The sequence below is a fragment of the Mytilus galloprovincialis genome, chromosome 2, assembly GCF_965363235.1.
Source record: "Mytilus galloprovincialis chromosome 2, xbMytGall1.hap1.1, whole genome shotgun sequence".
NCBI lineage: Eukaryota > Metazoa > Mollusca > Bivalvia > Mytilida > Mytilidae > Mytilus > Mytilus galloprovincialis.
The window spans coordinates 90834608-90859711 of record NC_134839.1 but is presented as its reverse complement, the minus strand read 5'-3'; the positions used below and the strand labels follow the sequence as shown (position 1 = coordinate 90859711).

The following is a 25104-nucleotide window of genomic DNA, read 5'->3' as shown; positions in this document are numbered from 1 at the left end:
TCTGATTTCTACTCCTTTACATTTGTGTCATTGAAGGGGGAGGCAGTATGATTTCATAACCTTTTCATGAACCTCATTGAAATTCTAAGGTGGTCTGATTTCTACTCCTTTTCATGTGCGTCATTGAAGGGGAGGCAGTATGATTTCATAACCTTTTCATGAACCTCATTGGAGTGCTGAGGCAGTATGTTTTCACCACCTATTCATGAATCACACGATTTGCTAAGGCAATTTGATTTCAGGGAAAATATAAATATTTACAAAAAGAAATTGTCTCATTGCAGGATATTAACAAATAACTGTTCAAAAATTATTTTGGTAACAGTCTTTTTAGCCTTGTTTGACATGCAGGCATATAAAAATAGGCAAATTGAATGCACTTCTGATTTATTGTAGTGTACTGAAAGAGGAAGATAATTTCATGTATTTTTATCATTTAATAATTATGAATTAGATAATTCAAAGCATGTATAATAATATAAGTATTAATTATGTGTTATTGGCCAGTGGTAGTCCTCCCTCTTATCATGTCAGCTGCTTTCTCTGCTATCATCACCACTGGTGTGTGTGTATTACCAGATACTATATCTCTCATTACAGAAGCATCTGCAACCCTCAAGCCTGATATACCTTTCACCCTGATAATGATAATGAAAATACAATAATGTTGAATAGAAGCTGTTGGGCAAAAACACTCTAGATACATAAAAAAAACAAATATTGAAAACTTTGTTATGATTATGTTCTAACAAAGACTTTGCAAGAAAAGTTCAAAAGGTAACATGGAGTTTAATCAAGCAGCTCTGGAATCATGCATATAGTTTACATATAGGCGTTTAACCATAATGTATATATAGTATGCTAATACTATAATTGGACAAATGGTCTACTTTACCTAAGTTGTGGATCAACCACTGCTGTTGGGTCATTAGCAGAACCCATTCTACATGTACAGGAATAATGGAAGGCTGAAGAGGCCAGATTCTTTGTGTAACATCTCCAGTAGTCATCACTGTCAAACTCCATATCATCACAGAAACCTTCATACACACGTGGTATCAATGTAGCTCCAATCTTCTGCATAGCTGTACTGCTTTCTATATCCTGAACCACTCTGACAGCTTAAAACATAGAAGCAGTATTAAACAAGGAAAATTATGTACTTACTTCTTAGGTCAGCCCAGCCTCATACAACAAAGAGAAAGTAGTATTGAATGTATAATAATACATGTATACTCAAAATAGTTGTGGGATGGTCATTTCAATTCTTAAATATACAAAAACATGAATTTACAGTAAGTGAAAAGAACAACTCTGAAAGTTGCATAATATTGCTTTTACAAGGGAATTCTTACCTCTCACAAACCCATCCACATCATCTTGGTGTGCAAGGTAATTTGGGTCTAGAGCTGGATAATCAAAGGGGTCTTTGCTCTTTAGTCTTATTGTGCCCTGACTTTTGGGGTGTAAATATACAGGTAGAAACCTAATGCCAGTGGAAGAAGCATCTGCCACCATTTTATCCAAGAGCTATCCAGAGAAATGTTACGGTCTAAAGACATGTGGGTGAAACAATGTGCTATGATTAACAGACAACAAAAAATAATGAAGCATAAATTGATGTAGCTGCAGAACCGTAACTCTCATGTCCTTTATGTTATTTTTTGACTCTATGGTCTGCAAATAGTCAAAAATAACATAAGGACCTAAGAGCTACGGTTCTGCAGCTAGAATTGAGGAAGAATGACCCTGTCAGTTCATTGAAAACAAGTTAACAAATCCACATTAAAAATACAAAAAAGGTAAAATCTCACAAACTAAACCTTTTCTTTCACAGTTTCGAAAGATAAGCCTTTCAGTCAAACTCTTAAACATGAATGTTAAGCTAAAAATTAATATATACTCGAAAGAAATTCAAACTGTATCCAAGTATTTGTCATTCAAATCCTGGCTTTAACAGACATATAAACTGTTGCAAAAAAAAAATCTCCCCGATTTTCTTTTTGATTTGTTATTGATCTGACAATTTCTAGTTTATATAGTAATACTTCATCCTTGATGTTTTGATCCAAGCCATTTCGTAACTGTTCTTCTTCTGGTGCACTACTGAAGAAATGAACTTCAACATCTGGGGATCCTCTATCACTAGACTCTTTCCCTGTCTGTGCAAACAAGAGTGCATCACATCCTGTGCCACTGTATATTCCTGTAGAATTCAATTTTTTAAAGCTGATTATTTAAATTTAGGCAATGAGTTCGAGATTTGGTCTAAATAAGTTACATACAAAAACTTATCTGACTAGATTTATATTGACCAGCATCAATTAACAAGTAAGGGAGCTACCATTTGATTTTTATGGGGGGCTAGGATGAAATTTGAAAAAAAATAGGCAGGACAGGAGTTTTGAGTAAAAAAAAAGGCAGGATGAGACACTTTGCAAAAAAAAAAAGGCAGGATGACAATTTAGGTAAAAAAAGTCAGGATAAACTAATAAAAAAAAAAGGCAGGACCGAATAGAGTGAAAAATAAAAAGGCAGGACAGAGATTACAACTAAAAAAAAATGCAGGACAAAATTTTTCATCCTAGTCCCCGCATAAAAATCAAATGGTAGCTCCCTAATCGTTTCCTTTCATGACTATACACCTTATACGGCGGTTCCACAAATTCGAGTAGCGAGTGTCACAAAACCAATACTTTTGAGTGATTTGAAAGTTAGCTTTGAGGAGCAATAACTTCTGACATTAACATTTTTGGGGGATACATATGTTTTGAAACTTTTCGTTGTTTGTTGTGTGTCATTTCGTTCTCTTTCTTTTGTCTATCATGTTCTTTCTTCAACTTATGTTGTTGTTTTATAACTTTTTTTTAACTGTAAAGTAAAATAAAATGATGAGAGATTTAAGCATTCCGCTTTGATATAATGATTACCCTTGTTGTTGAGTATGTAGTTTTCTTGTTCCTCAATATTGTTCAATTTTTCCTGATTCACTGCCCATGATACATTCAACTTATAAGACATAAAGATAAGTAAATGGTCCTTTAAGTTGTTACCAACTGGCAAGTCTTTCTTCACATCGATCTGAAATTGAAGAGTGCGGACAATTTGGTGTATCTATGTTTAAGGGCATACGATACAGTTTTGATCCCGTATTTAAATTTTGATGAAAATTTGCATGAAGGCTATTTTTTACCTGATTAAATCAAAACGTAATATAAAATATACCTTCATGTACTACTTTTTGAGTAAATTGAGGTTCAAATTTCAGATATTTCCTAAAAATACGGATTTATGGACCGTAATTTATATGTTATATAAATATTGCATAAATTTGCATGCGCGTAGCTACGTTTACGTCAAAACTCCCGGGCGTACACTTGAATTTTGAAAATGAAAAAAAAAAATTATATAGAATAAGAAAATCTGGTTCAAAGCACATCAGCCGCGTGATTCTTTCTGCAGTGGATTGTTATTGTGAATAAAAAGGGACTGAATTTACTTTAATAAACTAGATCCTATCATAGATTTCTTCCAATTTTCTGTAAAAGTCTGAATCTACTTTGAATTCTGCGTACTTTTCTGATATTTAATGCAATTCATTATCTGCTGAGATTTGCGGTTTGCATTTTTTTGTCGAGCCTGTGATTTATGTCTCAAAAGTGAGTCAAAGCGTTGAAGACGGCGTCAATATCAAGGTTTCGAATGGATAAAGTGTTTTGAAAGGCTCTCCGTGAAATTTTACGACAGTTGGACAAAAAATGTTTATGATCAAAAGAGTATCCAGAGCAATATAATAATGCTTTAATTTTCCCGCATTTAATGGATAAAGGGTATTATTTCTGCAATTAACAAGTGGACTGGTCACAGTTTGGGCTTAAAGTTTGTTAATTCTCAATTACATTAACTACTTTGTCAAACTTTCATCGAATTTTATGAAAGTTTGGAAGAGGTTTTTTATGATTAATGTCTGAGGCAAATTTTTGAAAGTATTAATTTTGTTGTCGTTCATTTTTCTGACCTTTACTCATAGCCGGACTTTCTTTACGCAATTAATTGTTTTTTAATGATCAATTTATAAAACTTTATAGATTATCATGAAATATTGGCACACTTTAATATTCTAGACCAAGAATTTTTTTTTTAAATCTTTTAAGGGACTGATAAATTGATTCACTTTTTGTGGGAAGAAATCATAGGTGTTCCAGGGAATTTTTATATTGCACCTGTTAGAAATAAATGTTCATGTCCATTAAAAGGTGCATTTGTCGATTGTATGTTCACTCACGCGGCTCCCTTTAAACATATTTGAAAGTAATATTGGTTCGGACGTTTTCACTAAAACCAATGACCACTAGCTTCCAGTTTAAAAAGATGAATAAGTAAAACATATTTCAAAATTAAACACAAATAAAAAACAATTAGATTCAAAAGTGTGTTGCTATTAATGATTTTGTCACTGACAGGAATGGTAGATCTCATTCTCGATAACTCGATAGCTTTCAGGGACTTTGTCCCCTCGAACCCACTACCATCAGGTGCTTTGACATTGAGCGGTTGGCACCCCCTCAGACCCCTCGCCAAGGTTCGGGCATATACGTAAAAATTACTCAGCTACGCCACTGATTTGTACATTTTATTTTTACAAATAATTCAAATCAATCAAATGATCATGAATGTAGGAAAAACCCGTCATTCTTTGCTGTATATTAATCAAATTAAAAAAAAAAAATCATGAAAATTGGTACACATTATCTTCTTACGTAATCAAACCAAATGTCATTTTAAAAAAGAGGGGTCCATGAACTCGTTTTTAAATTAAATCAGTTTGAATGATAAAAACCAGCCGAAAACTGCATCTTTTCCCGATAAGTCACCGTTTTCAAATCGGGTAATCAAACGTTATAGTGCGGTGACTGAAGGCAGATTTTTTTTAATTTAATCTCCCCACCGAACACAAACTTATATAATATATCATTGGAAAGAAGAAATAGTGTACTATAATAATATGCCTGTCGTCAAGACTTGATATGGTCACATTTTTTTAAAATTGAGGTCAAAGGTCATATGTAAAAATCTGTGAAAATTTGGGAAGGTTCCAATTTTGACATTTTTTTTATATTTCTAAACTCTACCTAAATACAAATGATACTGTTTTGGCTTTAGTAATGTTTGTTATTATACATAAACCTTAATCATTGAGATTTTTTTTATCAAAAAAATTCATAAAACGACGTTTTATAAACAAAACTTCAAAAATCAAGTTTTCAACCTATAAAATGTTTAGAGCACCTTAACCTTATGACAAATTTCAATTTCAGGTAAACATCAAGTGTCATGCAGGACAATACTTTAAAATTATTTTTTAAACTATCATATTGGGTGAGGTATCAAACCAAAGCAATAGAACACTACAGTCAAATATAACCTAAAATTGAATTTGCGGATACTTCAGGTTTTTTTTATAGACTACTGGTTGCTTTTGGTCTTTTTCACAATTATTACTGCTTCCATAGTATTATCTGTTGTTGTATATTTTACTCTGGTTAAAATCTATTACATTATAGGTTTTGTACCTATATCCCCCCTTTTTTCCTTGCAACGTACCACAAACTTCAAATGTATTCCATATAAAAAAAAAAAGATGCGATATGATTGCAAATGAGACATAAATTAACTTACAATTATAGGTCCCGTACGGGCTTCAGCAATGAGTAAAATTCATACTGCAAAGTCTTCAATTCCCGAAATAAATAATGTAAAACAAACGAAAAATATAACGGCCCGATTAATGTACAAAATGAATTAGAAACACACAAATATAGTATATAGAAACAAACGACAAACACTGCATTACCGTCTCGTGACTTGAAACTGACACAAACAGAATGTGGCGGGGTTTAACTTTTTTAAGGGCGCGCCAACACTCCCCCTAACCTGGGTGTACCAGTGCAACAAGCTTTATACCAAATCAACCGTTATCTTCATCATCTTCATTTTGATCAACCGTCACAAGACATGACAAGACACATGAAAGGTTCTGCTCAAAGCAAACACGTTATTTTGAGTTTTTTTTTACAAGTATAGACAAGGTATTGTAGGAAGTCCGAAGACATTTGTTCCTAAAAAAAATACCAGCTTCAAACCATCCCTATCAATTCATCCAAGATTTAACAGAGATCTAAAAGGGGGTTTAGGAAGGTCTGATGACATCCATATGCGTGTCTGCAAAGGTGCTGAGGAAACAAATATACGAGATGTACACACTATCTTGAATTCGCTCAATTTCATGGTTGGCAACACATTAGATAGGGTCGCACTTTACTTTAAGAAGCGTAAAATCCATTGGCATTCAATGTTTCAACAAGGTGTTTTGAACCAAACTCATGGTACATTTGTAAAGCCAATCCTAAATGAAAAAGAGTAAAACAAAATTGGTCACACAAACGATTGACTTAACAATTGCTTAGCATTTACGCAATTTCTCTGGTGCCATTTCCTGAGAATAGTCTTGGTTGTATTCAGTTTCATCGAGTAACTATAAAATGAATTGCAATAAATACGAAGGCATTGACTGAATTGAAGAAGGAAGAGACCATTCATCCGAAGTTATGTATTCTTCTTTAGAGTTTCGATGTCTTTTCTAAGTATACTTGCAGCGGAATGAAATATCTGTCCGTTATTTGTGTCTATTACCGTTGACATTGAGATTTTGAGGTCAGTTTTCAATTGCCTAGCAGCTGATATGGCATCTCAAATAGTTATTTTGCTACTATATTTGCCTTGAACTTGTTGAAGTTGTTTGACAACTGAATTTCTATAGAAATCAATAAGTTTAGACCGCATGTTACAAGTAGAATATTTTAAATTAGAGTCAGTCGGAAGAAAAGATCTATATTTATCAAGTAACGGTGTCATGAGGAATGACCATTAAATCGTTGTCAATAGCCAAAATAAAATTAGTAAAAGCAGTATCGTGATCTGAGGTATCTGCTTTCACGGGTTTGGATTTTTGTTGGTCTTTTTTCGTTTTTAGCAAATGATTTGTAATGCAACCAAAATGACAGAGTGCTTGAAGTTTAAAAGATGGACGGAAAAACTATTTCAATTTTAACTTTATCTGACACGGATAAAACATTCTTCATACGCTCATCTGATTCAAACTTGAGTAGTTTTTGATATTTCTAAAATGTTTTGTTGCAACAAAATATACAAGCGCTCCAGTTGAACGACTGCATTCTAGAACGCATACAAATACTCGAAACTGGGGGACAACAGTCCGATAATTGTATGTCGTCATTAAATATCAGATAAGAAGCTTCCTCGCTCTAAAAGGGGGCACAAATATGTTAACTTGTGTAACTTTTGTAGCATGAACGATGATAAACTGCCTGCACGGAGTTCTTCGAATTAACAGCTATCGCATGAAATCACAGGCACCTGTTTCTGTCAATATGGGGTTAACTATCCATACCCGTACGGAAAATCACAAGGGTGATTTTTCGTACGGGTATGGATAGTTACACCATATTGACAGAAAAAAGTGCCTGTGCATGAAACATCTTGATGTTCACCTCATCCAATCTTTTATTCGATGCAGATACAAAAATCGACTTCCCTATATGGGTAAATTGACTCAAAATTCCAGTCGAGTTTGGTTTTTTTCGCATATTAAGCACTGCATAAAATTGAACGACTTTTGTCTTTTCTTTGGACTTATTGGAGCAAGTTGTAACGGACTTGACATATCACGGAATATTTACTGAAACTATCCGTCAATTATTTTGATTTTACAATAAGACTTTTCTGACAAAGTATATTTGATGTTTTATAACAAAAAAACAGAATATAAACATATACAAACAAAGTATGTGGCATATATGTGCACTTTAATTGAAAATGTGTGTATATAATAGCGAAAAAGGTAGTAATTTCATATATCAGTTGAGACCAAATTATTGACTAATACACAAAATGTGACGGAAGGCAAGTGATTAAGTTCCGTGTTGAAATTGAAGTTTTTAGTCCATTCTTTTTTCCATTGATTTCTTAAGGTTTTTTTATATTTTAGTTCCGAAATTTTTATCGTTTATTAGTTTTATGAAATACTATATGATTAAAATATTATGGGATAATTTTTATTACTAATATGAAGAAGAAACTAAAGTTTGTGCCTGAATTTGCAATTAAAATTACCTCAATTTTAAACACTCCAAACTTCGCAAATTTTATAGATTAGAAGAAAATAAAATACTAAATAGAATATTTTGATATATAAAAATGGCTTCAAGAAAAACTATTTCAATTAAATGTAAGCAAACGTACACAATTTTTCATTTTGAAAAAGGGGGGTTGAAACTCTCCAATATACTACTAGTCATTAAAACGACTTTTTAGAAAAATGTGACCGTACGAAATTCTGACGACAGGGCAAAAACTAAAGAAGACATATTTGTCTTTAAGTTAAGACCATTTTTAGCCGTGTGTTATTTGGGGAGATTAAACTCGCGATCTAGACGACTTTTTACACTTCTGTCACCGCATTATTAGGATTTCTAACTATAGACGTGCAACTAGAAGATGAATCGTTTTATTTTAAAATCCATTATGAAAGGGATTCTAAAATTATTTATGTCAGGACACCAGCATATGGTAAGCTATACTTTGTGTACGATACTTGAACATTATATTTTAAGACTTTACATGTAAATAAAACACCGCAAGTAGCTTTGCATATTCTTGCGAATGATTCGGTTTGACATCTGACATCATCGCAAGATATTCAAATAAATGGAATATTCCTTATATTACCGAAAATAATTGAAAACACTTGGGATATTTACCTTTAACTTTTGTAGATGTTCTCGTGGTCCGACACCAGACAACATTAGAAGCTGTGCAGATCCAATAGCTCCGGCTGACAGAATAATTTCCTTTGTAGCAGAAACACTCTTTATTTTCCCATCTTTCTCGAATTCTACTCCAACAGCTCTGTTGTTTTCTATTTTAATCTGTAAAAAATGCATTCCTAGCAAAAAAGGCCCTAAAACTAAGAAGAACACATGTGAAAGAACGTCTTTTTATACGCCCGTCAAAATTTTGATACAAATGTCCGGTGTCCGTCCGTCTGTCCGTCCGTCTGTCTGTCCGGCGTAAACATGTCGCACCGTAACTTGAGAACGACGTATCCGAATTTCATGAACTTAATATAGTTGTTTCTTATGATGGTCAAATGATCTGTATACTTTTTGGTGAAAATAAGATTAATACTTTTTGAGTTACGGCACTTTGTAACTAAAACAGGGGGGTGTTTTTTTTTCACATGTCGCACCGTATCTCAAAAACGATTCTTGATTATGGCTTAAAACTTTAAACACTTCTTAGTTATATTAATCTTAATATCGGTATACTTTTTGGTGATGATTCAAAGTTTCATTTGTGAGTTATTGAGTAATTTGTAAAAAAGAGGTAGGGTTTTTTTACATGTTGTGACGTATCTCAAAAACAATTTATGATTATTGCTTAAAACTGTACACACGTCTTTGTTAATATTAATCTTAAGATCTGTATACTTTTTGGTTTTGATTCAAAATTTTATTTTAGTGATATTTAGGTTTTTGTAAAAAAAAAAAAAACAGGGTGGGGGTTTAACATGTCTGTATACTTTTTGGTGATGATTCAAAATTTCATTTTTGAGTTATTGAGTATTTTGTAAAAAAGAGGGAGGGTTGTTTTACATGTTGTGCCGTATCTCAAAAACAATTTATGATTATTGCTTAAAACTTTACACACGTCTTTGTTAATATTAATCTTAAGATTTGTATACTTTTTGGTTTTGATTCAAAATTTTATTTTAGTGATATTTAGGTTTTTGTAAAAAAAAAAAACAGGGTAGGGGCTTAACATGTCCCGCCGTGTCTCAAAAAGAATATATGGTTATTGCTTAAAAATTTCTCAGAAACTATTTATGATTATTGCATAAAACTTCCACACAAGACGTCGGGCGTATCATGCGCTCATGGCGCAGCTGTTTATTTTAATGAGGCTTCATTTGCTTTTAGGTATTGATTTTTAGAAGATGCTTTCTTTATAGGCAGTGGCTATTCGTCCGGCTAGCCGGACAAATAGTCAAAAATGTCTATTCGTCCGGCTAGCCGGACAAATAGGCAAAAATGTCTATTCGTCCGGCAAGCCGGACAAATAGCATTTATACGGTATTTTGCTATTTGTCCGGCCAAAGATAGGAACAATTTTTATTATGATTCATGAAGTTATGCCTTATTTTTAAGGAGATAAGTAAAGGCTGATAAGTTCGGAGAAATAAAGATTAAAATAAAGTCTAACATAGTTTAATGAAAAAGAACACATTGAAAAACCTAGACGGTTGATTTGATCACCTATCGGACTTTTATATTCATATTTATACAGACTGAGCTCGAAAGTCTAGTTCATGCTCATAACATGTCATGGTAAATTTCTGAAAAGCATGTTAAAGTTACCAATGGAACTAAACAGTACATCTTCTATCAAAATAAACGGAATTTAAAAATGTGTCAATTTGGCAGGAAAAGAAAATAACGTTATATATATCTAATTTTAAATCTCGGGTGCATGCACTTGCATTTAATTGTCTCAATTAAAAGCTACAAACCATTGAATGCAAATGAACTTTCTTCAGAATATACAGCTTAATTGTTATAATATCTATGACTTTTAGGGAAATCGGAACCTCAATTACCTCTCCAATTTAATATATCCGCGCGTGTGTTATATGCAAATAAAGATATGTATACACATTGAGCACTCTTGAACATGTTTAATTTCGCCACTTTTTTCATGTGTCTGTCTTAGTTAGGAGCCTGTTGTTCAGTGGTTGCCGTTAGTTCATGTCTTCTTCATATTTTTCAAGTTGATGTCAGATATAGCCAACCATACCGTCTGGGTTGTTCTCATTGTTGAAGGCTGAACGGTTGCCAATAATTGCTGACATTTACTTTAAAACTTTGGTGGACTGTCCTCATTGGCAATCATACCACATCTCCTTATTTTTTTTAATAAAGTTTGAAAGGAATTGAAAGTAAGTGAAACATGACAACATGGGACACTGTATGACTATAGGTGGTAGAGAATATTAACACGTCATGGGTTTTTTGGTAGTTCAACCCCTTCCGATTCATAACCATTTAATGTTTTATATTCGAAACTTTTCCTCATAAACATAGAGATTTCATCATGTTCATGGTTGGTGCCTTTGTAGCAATGCCATCCCTTTAGTTTTAATCAATTTTTTCAAAGTTGTTCTAATAAAAGCTTCAATGCCTGGGCCAAATTTGTTTTTGTCTTTAGACTGACTTATTATATTGGCATGACAAGATAATGTATAGCAGTATCCATGTATGACATATCATATTTATCTTGACCAAAGACAAATATGTTTAAACTAAAGACGGCACGATCAAAATATTTGATTTGTTTATGTAAGGATTTGTATATAGAGATGTTACAAATTCTTGTTGTAGGCTTTTGATATTTATCGCATGGATGCTACAACTCAGAACAAAGTGTTCCATGGCATTTAAGATTACCTCTTAACTTGACCTTCAAGTTTAAATAATTTATCTTATGTCCACTCCAAAACCATATTCTTGCTAGATAAACCAGAAAGAAAGCAGGTCTAAAATGCCTACCAATTCATCTGACAAAGGTCAAATGGGAAACAAATATGAAGTCATTCTGATCAGTATTTTCTAGGAAAAGTGTACATGTATTAACACATAGTATTAAACATACATGTATATGCCAGGAGCCTCTGGCCTTTGTTAGTCTTGTATTATTTTAATTTTAGTTTCTTGTGTACATTAGGAAATTAGTATGGCGTTCATTGTCACTGAACTAGTATATATTTCTTTAGGGGCCAGCTGAAGGACACCTCCGGGTGCGGGAATTTATCGCTGCATTGAAGACCTGTTGGTGACCTGCTGTTGTTTTTTTTATTTGGTCGGGTTGTTGTCTCTTTGACACATTCCCCATTTCCATTCTCAATTTTATATATATATATGAAAATCTATTAAATGGCCAACTGGAAGTTGGTGTCTGAAAATTTTGAAATGAGGTCAAGGACAATGAACAATAATTTAAAAGCTATAAGGCATCTGTATGCAGGATATAAAATGAGGTATCAAAGTCTTATACTTTCTGAAATATACATCTTAAAACAAACAGCTTAAGTTGTTGCCACTTGATAAGCATCAACTTGTCTCACATAATGTGACTCTACACATGTGAGGCAATACATACATCCAAAAGAAGGATTTTGACAGTTTGGTCCAGATTGGCTCAGTGTACATTTACAATGCACATGACCTATTAATTGTGCTTTATACAGTCACTGATCATATAAAGCTTTGTTTTTGGTGTATATAGTATGCAAACTAGGAACATATGAAGATCATGGACAGACAAATGGATGTTGGCTCGTTGGCAATTATACCACATCTCCTTATTTTTATATAGATGGACAGAAAGATTCCTATAATACCATAAAAAAAACTTTGCTTGCAGAGGGAAACCATAACAATTTATTTCAAGACATGTAAATTTATTTTATATGAAGTAGTTAAATTCAAAGAAAATAAAAATACTATCAATAAAATTAACATCAAATATCATATTAAACAATCATATGTTATAAATAGCAGCATATATAGTATATACATGTATACAAGATCAAATAATAGTAAGAAGTGATAAAAATACAAATACAAAAAAAATGGAAAGCACAATGTTTTAAATCATTAAGAAGAAACTTATCAATTTTATTGAAAAAGTAGCTATACAATTATGGCGATACATACTTAATTGGGAAAAAATACAAAGATCCATTGTCATCACAAGCGTCTGCACAAATATTTGGTAAGACAGGCTTTACTAACCATAAATTTCAAATGACGTTTTCTAGTAGTATTCATTGTTCTTTACTTTATCAAATAAAAATACTATTGTCTGAACTAAACTGATACCCTTTAAGCAAAAAATGGCAGACATAATGAGGAACAATATGATACATGTATATGCTATTGGATATAATTTTGATGAATCTTTATTTATTGATTTGCTTACATTTTTTACAATACCAATGTTTAGCTTTTGGAACAGTTTTCAGTTGATTCATGCCAAGATAGAATGAATGTTGATTGTTGCTATTTTAGACCATGTATATTTATTGTTGCTTGCTTAATGTTCAATGGCAGTTATGAACATTCAGGATGAGAAATTATAGAAGTATAGATGTATGAATAAAATATATAAAAACTGTTCTGCAGTAGACACTTATCTCATTATATTGGGAGAGGACATCTCTAATGTTGTTATAACTTGTGTCCAATCCCTTTTGTTACTTTTGCAAATAATATGTTTAAACATTATATTTGTTAGCAAAAGAAAAAACATGTAGTAACCACTGACAATGAAGCACACCTTTATGATTATTGATATATACCAAAACAGTTTAAAAAAAGTTAAAACCTTGTTCGTGCATATCATTCCCAGAAATTGGTGTACTGCTATCTGCTGTACTGCTATATGCTGTACTGCTATATGCTGTACTGTTATCTGCTGTCCTGTTTGCAAACCCTGGTTGGTCACATCCACTTAAAACATGTAGAATATCTTCACTGATTGAAATATCTAAAAATGAAAATAATAGTACATGTAGCAGTAGGTATTATTTTAGAAAGTTAAATTAAAAACATAAATACCAATATTGCATGAAAATAAAAATTGAAAAAAGCTACCATCAGAACATGGCATTGATCACAGCGATACTTAGTACTATAAAGGAAAACTAAAAATATCTGGGTTTTTTTTTAATTTTGAAAAAGATTTATGTTATCAGCTATGCAGTATTAAATGTACATGTAGGGAAAACTTTGAATAATTTTTCTCATTCTGATTGTTATTCTATAAAAAAAAATATAGGCTGTTCTAATAAAAGTACAGATAAATGTACATGTAAATTATATAAACATTTACCTGATATTATACTATTGCCTATTGATCTCCAGCTAGTCAGTAGTTGATTTAACTGCTCTATTCTCTTCTTATATTCTACCATTGATACTTCAGCACACAGGGATGCAAGCTGGTTTGTTATAACTGATGCTTTTCTGTACTTTTGATGTTCTGACAATGGCCCATTTTTCTCTTTCACAGTAGAACAGATAACATGTCCTTCCACACTTTTGTCTGTTGACAGCAATCTCATTTTTTGTCTATAATAAGAAAGTGTCCATCTCATGCTGCAAAGTGATGCATCAAACAAATCTAGGCCCAAAAATAACCTTGTAACAAGGATATGTTCACAAGGAAGTGACATTGATCTGTTAAATATACAGGAACATTTTTTGTCATTCAATGCAATTTTTCCATAAGAATCCTCATAATACAGAATTCCAGTGTCTTCTTCTGTACTAATTTGCATTTTTTGACACTTTTTGATATTTATCAAAACAAATTTTGCAGCATAATCTGTCAAATAGGTGATGTACTTTTTCTCAGGGGAGTCGTCTTCAAACTGACAAACACGTGCTTTTTGCAGTTCAACTGCTCCTGCAAGGTCCCTTTCATTTCTTAATGTTCTAATGAGAGGTCGAAACTTGTCAAAAAAGTCATCTAGGGTTGCATTGGTACACACAACAGATTTTAACTTCTGGTTAAAGCTTTCTAGTCTGTTATTGGTAGCATTTAAAAAGGTTCCTTCATCTAATTGCATACCTGACACCCATTCTTTTCTAATTCCATGCCAGTTGCTTTTAATGTATCCAATGACTGCTGAAGGACACACCTCTTCTATTTCCTTGTACACCTCCTGATAGTCGTCCTCAGTTCTACTGTAAACAAGTTTCTGGATTAGTTCTAGTGCAGCATTTCTTTGTGAAGAAGTTATTCCCATCTTTTCTACTGTTATTTCACGTCGAAATATTTTCAGTACATGAAATCTACAAATTAGTAGAGAACTATGAGGAAAAACTGATCTGAATGTCTCTCTTTCAATAAAGTCTTTATCAGCCATTATCATTTTCATTTTCTGATATGATGGATTAAATTTTTTGAATAGGTTCCCCATGTGATCAACAAGCTGTTGTTCTTCAGCTGCTAAGAAACAAAGTCCAGCAATTTCTGACTGTCCCATACTGTCTTCAACAAGAAAGACATATAAAGGCATTCTTAGATTATTCACCTTAAATGTAGAATCAATGAAGAGAATTTCTGGGTAATTTTCAAAGTTTTGCAGCATTTCCTTGTCCTGGTAAAACAAACCTTGCAAAACATTATCCTCTGATGCAAACAATTCAACTATTGTTCCTGAAATAAAAATATAACTAGATATAAAACAGTGATATTATGCTGGTATTAAACTGTATATTGACGAAATAAATAAAACTGAAAAATTGGCAGAGTCATCATACATGTATACTGGTACTGTTTCATGTTGTCTTCCTTGATAAGCAAAAAGGTAACAGACATTATCAATCAGTTAACTATGAAAATTAGGCTAAAATTTAGATTTTGAAAAATAAAATGGGTCATGATAATTCAATTAATGTCACTTTTAAATAGTTACCATGGTCAATGAGGAGTTTCTTTACCAAGCTAGCAACATCATGACATTTTGATCTGTTTTTGATAACTGTTTGCAAATTGGTAATATCTTTGAGTGATACTTTTTTCCCAGTCTTCTGTTCAAGATGGTCTCTCAACAGCTTCTTGTTTACTTTGAGAGAGATCAAGGACTCTGCCTCCTTAGTCATTTCCTTTGGAAGTCTTCTTTCTCTTGGCAGTTGTTTAAACAGAGCCTGAAATAAATAAAACCACACCATGTATTTTTACCACCACATTTTCAAACTATTTCTGCATCATACATTGAATGCTATGAATAAAATCTTATGTTGAACTACTTTAGTGAACTTAAATATATTTCTTTTTTTCTTCGTTCGTTCTTTTCTTGTTTTCTAACACCCCTATCCCAGGTAAGGGGAGGGTTGGTATCTTGCTAACATATTTAACCCCATAACATTCAGTAGGTGTGTGCCTGTCCCGAGTCAGGAGCTTGTAATGCAGTTGTTGTTGTTCGTTTATGTGTAATATATTATTTTTTTCATTCATTTTTTTTGTTTACCTCAGAAGTGTCATGATTATGTCCATTGTTAATAGACTTCAATTCTAGGTAGTGTCCATCACTTGACAACAGGAAACTGATGCTGGATGAGCAATGCTGCCTAAATGTCCTGAAATGATAAGCAGCAAAGGATTAGAAATGATCATGGAAAATATTCATTTGAAATTAAACAATGCATGCAGATCATAGTCGGATCCAGCCATTTTAAAAGGGGGTCCAAACCCAGAGTAAAAAGGGGGGGGGGGGGTCCTCCAACTATATTATCCCATTCAAATGCATTGATCGTAAAAAAAGGGGGGTTCCAACCCCCCTGGATCTGCCAATGCAGATGAGAAGCCCTGCGACACTGTGAATAATTTTTTGCACAGAACCATGCACATTCATGAGGGGGGATAGGAGGGGTCCTGATCCCGAAATCCCGGGCTTAAAAGCACTAAATCCAAAGGTTCCGAAATTAAATAAAGTAAATCCTGACATCCCGAAATCCGAAATAAAGAATTCCAGGATCATGAAAGGGTCAATCTCGAAATGCCAAGCCGATCCTGGAGTCCTGATAAAGGTCCTATCCCCCCCCCCCCCCTCATTCATATTTCATATTTGTAATTCTGTATCTGAATGTATTTTTTACATACAGATGTACACGAAATGAAGAAGTTCATACATTTATAAAGTTCCATAGACTTAATTCTCATATTATTAAAATGTGCAATACCAAACGTTCCAGCGGGAAAGTTTGAGCACCCCATCCCCCTTTCCTTCTTTTCGTTTGGTATAAAACATGCTTAGTAACATAAAAGTATGCAAAACCATTATGAAAGCTCCATAAAGGGATCGTTTCCTGGGTCCCCTCCTAAATATGCTTTTCCATCTCTCAGAATATGTAAACAACATTATTTTGCTGGCGGATATCGTTAGTTTCTTAAAATCTTTGATCAACTACGGATGCAAACACGTCCTGTTCCGTAAATTTATTTTTGGGGTATTATATGTATGCTTATTTAAGACAAATTTCGAACTATATTCAGGCTTGTTTTTTTTTGGGGTGGGGGGAGGGGAGAAAGGGGGGTAAAATAAGATGAAAATATAAAAATAAAAATTGGTGGGTCTCATTTACCAAGAAAAGTTTTTTTTTTTAAATTCGATAGCGTTAGATCTTGGTTTTAATAAAAAGTAGGAATTTAAAACCATTAACAATTCTTAAAAAAACCCACTTTAATTACCTTTGATTTGGTCTTTTTCCCGAGGAACAATTTTTATGCGTTTTGCCTCCTTGTATACATGCAAAGGTAATAGAGTAAAACAGCAATTCTGGCTTAATATTCCGTTTTATTCCTCTTTTTCGTGCAGCTGCTATAGTTCTTGAGTCTCTCCGATAAAAATTAGTATTGGTAGCAATTTCGTATTCCCTTATTTTCTTCAAAACATCTTCAAAATCATAAAATCGGTCTCCATTTCTTAAAACATCCATCGCGTACGCGCGTTTGCAATCCGATACTTCATCCGGGGACTTAATCGCCGCATGATACTGCTGCTGATATCAAACCTTCGCGCACGCGCATATTTGATTGCCGGACGAATAGACATTTTTGACTATTTGTCCGGCTAGCCGGACGAATAGACACTCCGTTCTTTATATCCCTACTTATCACCATTTAGATGATTCTTATTTAGACGAAACGTGCATCCGACGAACAAAATTATAAGCGTCGTATCTTTGGTGAATATATTTTTAAAGAGTCACCAATAGCGCTAAGTTGGGTATACAAATGATAGTGTAGGAAAATTAGGAGGTGGAGGCACAAAGAAAACATCTTTTTCAATCACAAACAAATCGATGAGTGTCAATGGACTTTTTGGTATACATTTCAACTACTTAAAGAATAGTAATGTATCTATCATCAGATTATGACAAAAGGTGGAATGAGTACTTTCCAAAATTAATATCTTTTTAGTAATTTTGGATGTGAGGAATTCATTTTCAATTGCATAAATAAGAGCAAAATTTCTAAAAGATGTAAAGACTAAACGTTGAATTTTTACTTAAATTATAAGCATAGTACCTTTGTTACATGGCTGTTTATGCTGACTTGAAGATTATTCCTGTTCAAAGCTGGTCGTATATAAGCTTTGGCTGTGCTGCACCTTGTACCAGCGCGAACATCATTTTGGGTGGAACAAAACCCTGTAACGAACTAAATTTGCAGCAAACATCTAAAGTTGAAGTAAATCAAAAGATAGCAATATTTTAAATGTAATACCTTATAAACTGCTTTAATACAATATCGGAGCAGACTCAACAGAAATTCTTTAGAGATTCTTAAGTGAACGTCTGAAGTAAAGTCAGTTGAAGTCATCCTTTGTAAATCTGCAAACAATTTGGTCTTTATAGTCTTCAGGTTTGCATCGGAACGATTGGCCTCAAGCCTAAAGGTTTGTTTAAAGGATATCAAAAGTTGTCTGTGAACAAATGTTTATATTCAGTCTGAAGCCGGACTTTTTAATAAAGTGCTCAACTGATGCAAATTATCTTTTAAAAAATCCATTTTAGCTATCTGAATCTACTGTAGCTTCGCCTGTATTTCAGCTCAAACTTGAATACAATCATATTCGCCAACCATGGGTTACGATACTATTCTGTCCTCTTCACGAGGATTTGATCGTAACCCTCGGCTAGCGAAGATGAAATTCAATTTGAATGATGTGAAATCCAACTGAAGATTAATTAGTGGAAATGGGTTTTGCATTGTTGAAAGCCGTACAATCCCCTATAGTTGCTTGACACCGATTTATTTGGATTCTGTTGGATAGTGGCTCATTTGCTGCCAGACCACATCTCCTTAAGCTATACTAAAAATTATATTAACCTGTAATGTTCGGCCCACTACAGTCTGTTATGGGCCATCCCTTTTCTACCGCGGACTGCTGGTAAGCACTGATGAGTTGGCTATCTGCTGTAGGGGTTGTGGTAACGGTCATCGGTCCACTAGTTGAACGATACGCTGTCAAAATTACATATATATAACTATTTTTTAGTTGGTTTTTATGTAAATGTAATATTTTACTTCCAGATTTCACTGCATTTGTATTAGTTGTTGATTTCTTTGGATATTCCATACGATATAACACCGTAAACAATTAATAAATGTAGAAACAGTGCAGAGTTCCATATATTGGCGTCCTAATTAGAAACAAGTTAACCATCATTGCCGCTCTTGTGCGTTACTGTTTTCCTTTTCGGAGCATCTGACTTCACCCTTAATTTGGGGAAGTTGTAACACATCTGAACATTTCTAGTGTCTGTGATGTGTTTTGTGGATTGTTCTTTGTCTTGTTTGTCTTGAATGACTCTTATCCTTTATTTAGTAATTCAAACTTTTCATAAAATTTCATTTCATTTTTATTTCCCCTTTAGTTAAGAGCTAAAAAAAGAGTTTAAGGCATACATGTGTATTCATTGTATTACCTTCATCTTTATATTCTGGTATCTGAACATCCTCTGCCTTTTTAAAGTACGGTAAAACATCATTATAACTCCACCCATCACATCCTTCGGCTGCCCATTCGTCATAATCATGCGGGCTTCCACGGACGTGTACCATATAGTGAGTAGAACTCGATCCTCCTAAAACCTTCCCCACGGGCCAATACCCTTGCTACAAACCAAGTATATGTTTCCGACTTAAATATGAGTCTGCATACAAATAAATACTTCAACAAAAATAGTTATTCCTATTCACCAAGGTTGTCCTTGTCATTCTATGAGAGTCGGTTAGTGTAAGGGTGTAGTTATCACGACTTAATAACAAAACATAGTGAGAAAGCTTAGCCGTTTAAATGGTACGATAGCTTAGTTGTGGTAACAAGAAATCTAAGTTGTAAAAAAGGTAAGCTACGTTGTTATAACGAGTTAGTAAGTCGTTATAAGGAGTTACTTATTCGTGGTAACGATGATAACGAAGAAATAAGTCATGATAACGAGTTACTTTGTCGATACCGAACTGCTAAGTCGTGATAATAAGTTAATAAATCGTGATAATGAGTTACTAAGTCGTGATAACAACTTAAAATTTAGATACACACACAAAAAAAAAAGTCGGAGTAGGAATGATATTGACTCTTTATGATATGATAGACTGGCTGACATGTGCTCTTTGGTGACTGTTTCCTGTATACCAGAGTATTCAGCATAAAGATGAGCAGGTTTCCTCAGAATTAATTTTGACGTTAAATATATTCTGAAAAAGGGATTTGTTGACCGTTGATTTTTAATAAAATAGTAAGGAGAACTTTCCCAAACAGTTGATGTTATCACTTTTTTTTTTTAGAAATTGCCTAAAGTTTTTATGTACTACGCGTACGTCAATTGGTCTCTGGTGAAGAGTTGTGCCATTGACAACCATGTCACATCTAATTTTTATGTTAACGTACCTTTTGAGTCAAAGATAATGATGAATTTGTTTGAGCGACAGTAAAATATTGCCAGTCTTGTTCAGAAAACTGAAGTGATGTCGTCATAAGAGGAACATCTATCAATGGGTTATCTAGCTCTGAACCACCTGCCTCTATTAATAGTACAGATACGGGATCTTCTGACAGACGTGACGCCAGAACAGACCCTGCAGTGCCGCCGCCGACTGAAAAACAATTTTATACATGGTAATTGGTCCTACTTCAAAACTCAAACTAACGCGCTATTGAAATTACAATTATATTGTGAAATTAAGGGCTCTTTATGGAATTTACCGTGAGTCATGATAAAGTCATTTGATTTTGTTTTTAAATCCTCATCATTGCGCTTGATTTGGTGAAGACGTGAAGAAAAAAACTTACCAACAATATAATCATACGAGTCTAAGATTGGTTCGTTCAAAATTCTCTCAGAAATTGTCATTGGTACAAAAACCGCCAAAAATACAGCTACCCTACAAGTAACTTCCATTCTTGTGACTCTATCTGAAATAAATTCATGTGATTAAATTATATATCTTCCGACGGTAAACATATATTGCATATATATTCTTTAATAATTTTGTACAGAAATGCTCTCTGATTGCTTTCTTTAAGCAGCGTACTATATTTTGATTCAATGAAATGATAACATATAATTTTTTATTATTACTCATTCTCTAATAAATAAATAATAGGTTAACATTCGTAGAAATTTTCTAAAACGAAAAAAATAAACACTATCAGAAATTTAATCATTGGTCATCTGATCTTCAATATATGTTACGATCAGTAAAGCATGTTTGTTTTCTTAGAGCTAAAAAATAGCTTTTAAGATATACAAAAAGAAAAATCCCTGGAAAGATGCGCTTACCTATGTCTGCACCACGTATGGCTTTATGTTATTATTATACATGGGGAAAGTAAAGTCTTTTTATCCGGTGGCCTTCATCTGTGTCCTATTATTACTTTTCAGCCTTGAACAACTAATTACCAAAACCCATATGTGTTTACCAGAAAATTATCATATAATTATGATATGCAAACTGGATACTTTTTTAAAATCATATTAGCACGAATTATGAATCATTAAATCTAATACAAATAAAAGTTAGACCTTCAAATGAAAACCAATGAACTGTCAGTGACATTTAAGATTTATGTTTAGAAAACAAACTTAATGCTTTTTTATAGGACATTTGCGCCTTTTTAGAAAGGACATTTGCGCTTTTTATACAGGATATTAGGTTTGTTTTACAGGACATAATTTGAGCTTTATAAACATAGCTTTTAAGCTAACATGGTTAAAGGGGTACTAGCTGTCAGATTCATGTTCACCGATTTAACTCAAATTCTCATATTTGATTTATAACAATGTAAAACATTTATCCAAATTATAAAAAGTCTAAAATAAACAATTTTCAAGGCATGGGCTCTATAATATGCGGTTTCATTTCGTGAGTATTTTAGTTTGAACGCCATCTAATTAACTATCGAGTTGACCCGAAGACCTTCGATGGTCATATAAGCGATATAAACATAAATATAGACGAGAAAGCGAAGTCATGCTATTGGATTTTTCTAAGCCGTCTGTTTAATTTTTAAAAATATATGTTCTCGCCGTTTTTTCCTGTATAAGAATGATTTTTTTGTGCATCGAATCAGTCAATCAAATGATTCACATCTATAATTGTTTCACTATCAATGTTGACATTCAAAATTTATTGAGCAAAAACTCAAAGACCAATTTCAACAAGAATGCTTTGCATTTGTTACAGAATCACCTAAAACTTTATGCTATCGTATTTTTAAAAATAATTTTCAATATGAGAAATATTTTTCTGTTTTACCTTACAAATTCATTTATACATTATGCAAATATAGATGTGGTAGTTACCACTTGCCGATTGAGTCTGGAAGGTGGCAGGGGTTACCGAGAGAAGACAGATTCTGCCGTCTCTGTGACTCAAACGACATTGGTGAGTACCATTATATTATGAATTGTGGATCTTTTAAGTTAGAAAGAAGGAATTTTTTACCTACATACTGCTGGTCGAACCCTAATATCTATAAATTTGATTAACTGTTTAATTCATGTAATATTGTAATGTTAGAAAAACTATGTAAATTTATCAAAGTTATGAATGTGAAAGTCAGTCCTCCAAGTTAATTTCATTGTGTTGCTCACACATGCTTGTAATAATTGTACCTTATAGTTACATTTATGTATGTTCTCTATAACTATGTAATTGTAGTTTTTGAGAAATAAAGCATTCGTATTCGTGTTCCTTTAAATCAATAACCGAACGCACACAGCTCATGCTTTGTTCATCGCTAGCTAAGGGGTTAAATTGTAGTTAACATGTATACGGTCTTGAAGAAGTCGAATTATTCACCATCAATGTTTCTTACCTTAATTTGACAAAATGAAACCTTATATTGGCTGATTTATACGACAACGTTTACATCGGGTGTTGGAAGTAATTTTAAAAGTCCCTAATCACAGCCATGACTTTTTGGTCAGTGAACATGAACAGCAGGTGGTTAAAACATTTTAATTTCAGTCTCCACAAATTGAAAAATCATATATTTCATAGGACTTTCCATACATAAGAATGAACAAAAAGGGAGTATACTTTCCATTTTTCAGTCGGAAACCAGGTTGAAATAGAACAAAAGAATCGAAGCTCTCTATTAGAGAAGGCGATAAATGTTTACTGTATTGTTTACTATAGTGACAAATTTTTAAAAAGTTAATAGAAACAAACAAAACTGCAATTTTCTTCTCAATTACGAGGTGTTTTATTTCAAAAACACCATTTGCATAAGTTTTCAATTTATCTAGTACATAGTTAAGCAGAACAATTAGATATCAAGTCGACGACATGGGTATCTTTCAAGTTGGATGACAAAAATGCATAACCTCCGATTTTTTTGAAAAAATTACCACGGACGGAAAAGATATCAATCTATTAGTTCAGTAATTTTCGTGTCTGCCCTTCCATTATGTGACTGAAGAAAAAATTCCAAAAAATAGGTAACAATTGTATCGAAAAGAGAAAATCGAGTGCACCTTTTTATGTTAGGGCGTGTTTGAGTTGAGTATTTTGTCTTGATATCGTTCAAAGTAAGAATATTTCATACATCGTCTCGCTTCAGATTCTATCATTTTTATATATTAAAGCTATAGGTTGACTTTATAACACACAAAAATAACAGTACTAAAAGATGAAATATATGGGTCAATTGAAATACCTATCTAATGAGTCACAAAAACAGGGAAGGTGTGTTCGAATAGCTATTTTTTTACTGAAAGTACTTGACGACAGTCTTACAAGTTGGATGATGAAAATGCATATCTTCGAAAAATTCTAATTTTTTGTGTGTGATAACTAGGGTTTATAGTCTTCAACCACTAAAAAAATCTAGTCTGCCCTTCCACGAAATATTTAATTAGATTTTTTTTAAATGTTTATGATTTTTCGAAAATTCCACCTAACAACCGATCAGACAATAGTTTTAAGTTGAATCAATGCAGACAAGATCATTAACTGATGCTCATTAGCTAGTTGATACATTTGTCTTTTAAAATATAACTGACATATAAGGATCGTATCATAAAAATGGTGCAATGTGGATAAATTTATCGGTTTCCAAGAGCAAAATTGGTAGCGCGTCATCGCTACAATGGCTTCCATTTTTACGATTGTGAAAATGAACTGGCGTAATGGGGAGATAATTTTGACGAAGTAGGATCCTGACTGTTTTAATCCAATTGTGGTATAAAGCTGCTTAAAATATTTAGGGAAACATTTTGAATGTACCATTCATATAGGTGTATCAAAGATTAAAGTGCAAATGTTCATATTATTTAAGCGCAAGTGTCCTTTTGTGTTGCTGGTAAAACAGCACAAACGTCGTGTGCCCAAAATACTAGAAGTTCACGGTAAATAAACTAATTAGAAACTTTATAAGAATGTCTGCCATAAACACCACAATAAATGAGTTAAATCGCCACATCCCTCAATAAAAAAATCAATATGAACAGAATAAGATTGAGAATGGAAATAGGGAATATGTCAAAGAGATTACAACCCGACCAAAGAGCAGATGCTAGCTGAAGGCTACCAATGGGTCTTCAACAATGAGAAAAATCCCGCACCCGGAGTTGGTCCTTATCTGGCCCCTGGATAAAATGGTGTACTGATTTAGTGAAAAGGGTCATACTAAACTCAAAAACATATAAATGAACTAAAATTATAAAAACATATAAGGCCAGAGGCATCTGACTTGGGACAGGCGCAAAAAATGCGGCGGGGTTAAACATGTTTTTAGAGATCTCAGGGGCGGATGCAGGAATTTTCGAAAGGGGGGTGCTAACCCAGGGCAAAGGGGGGGGGGGTGCAGGGGGTGCAAAACATATGTCCCGATACAAATGCATTGATCGGCAAAAATAAAGGGGGGGTGAGCACCCCCGGAACCCC

General features: G+C 33.3%; 2 protein-coding genes across 2 annotated transcripts; both read right to left on the bottom strand.

Annotated features, from left to right (window-relative positions):
• Positions 1 to 370: 370 nt before the first annotated feature.
• On the bottom strand, positions 371 to 21581 carry LOC143064840 (glucose dehydrogenase [FAD, quinone]-like). The gene is made up of 12 exons (XM_076237975.1): positions 21495 to 21581; positions 21005 to 21127; positions 20603 to 20808; positions 19638 to 19827; positions 19039 to 19173; positions 18235 to 18356; positions 8841 to 9008; positions 2931 to 3081; positions 2049 to 2206; positions 1356 to 1530; positions 896 to 1121; positions 371 to 638 (listed from the first exon to the last, which is right to left on the bottom strand). The coding sequence occupies exons 2-12, from the start codon at positions 21111 to 21113 to the stop codon at positions 497 to 499; spliced, it is 1782 nt and encodes a 593-aa protein (XP_076094090.1). The 5' UTR covers positions 21114 to 21127; positions 21495 to 21581; the 3' UTR covers positions 371 to 496.
• On the bottom strand, positions 13505 to 17797 carry LOC143061949 (zinc finger SWIM domain-containing protein 1-like). The gene is made up of 5 exons (XM_076233808.1): positions 17395 to 17797; positions 16175 to 16283; positions 15620 to 15851; positions 14029 to 15360; positions 13505 to 13683 (listed from the first exon to the last, which is right to left on the bottom strand). The coding sequence occupies exons 1-5, from the start codon at positions 17640 to 17642 to the stop codon at positions 13505 to 13507; spliced, it is 2100 nt and encodes a 699-aa protein (XP_076089923.1). The 5' UTR covers positions 17643 to 17797.
• Positions 21582 to 25104: the final 3523 nt, after the last annotated feature.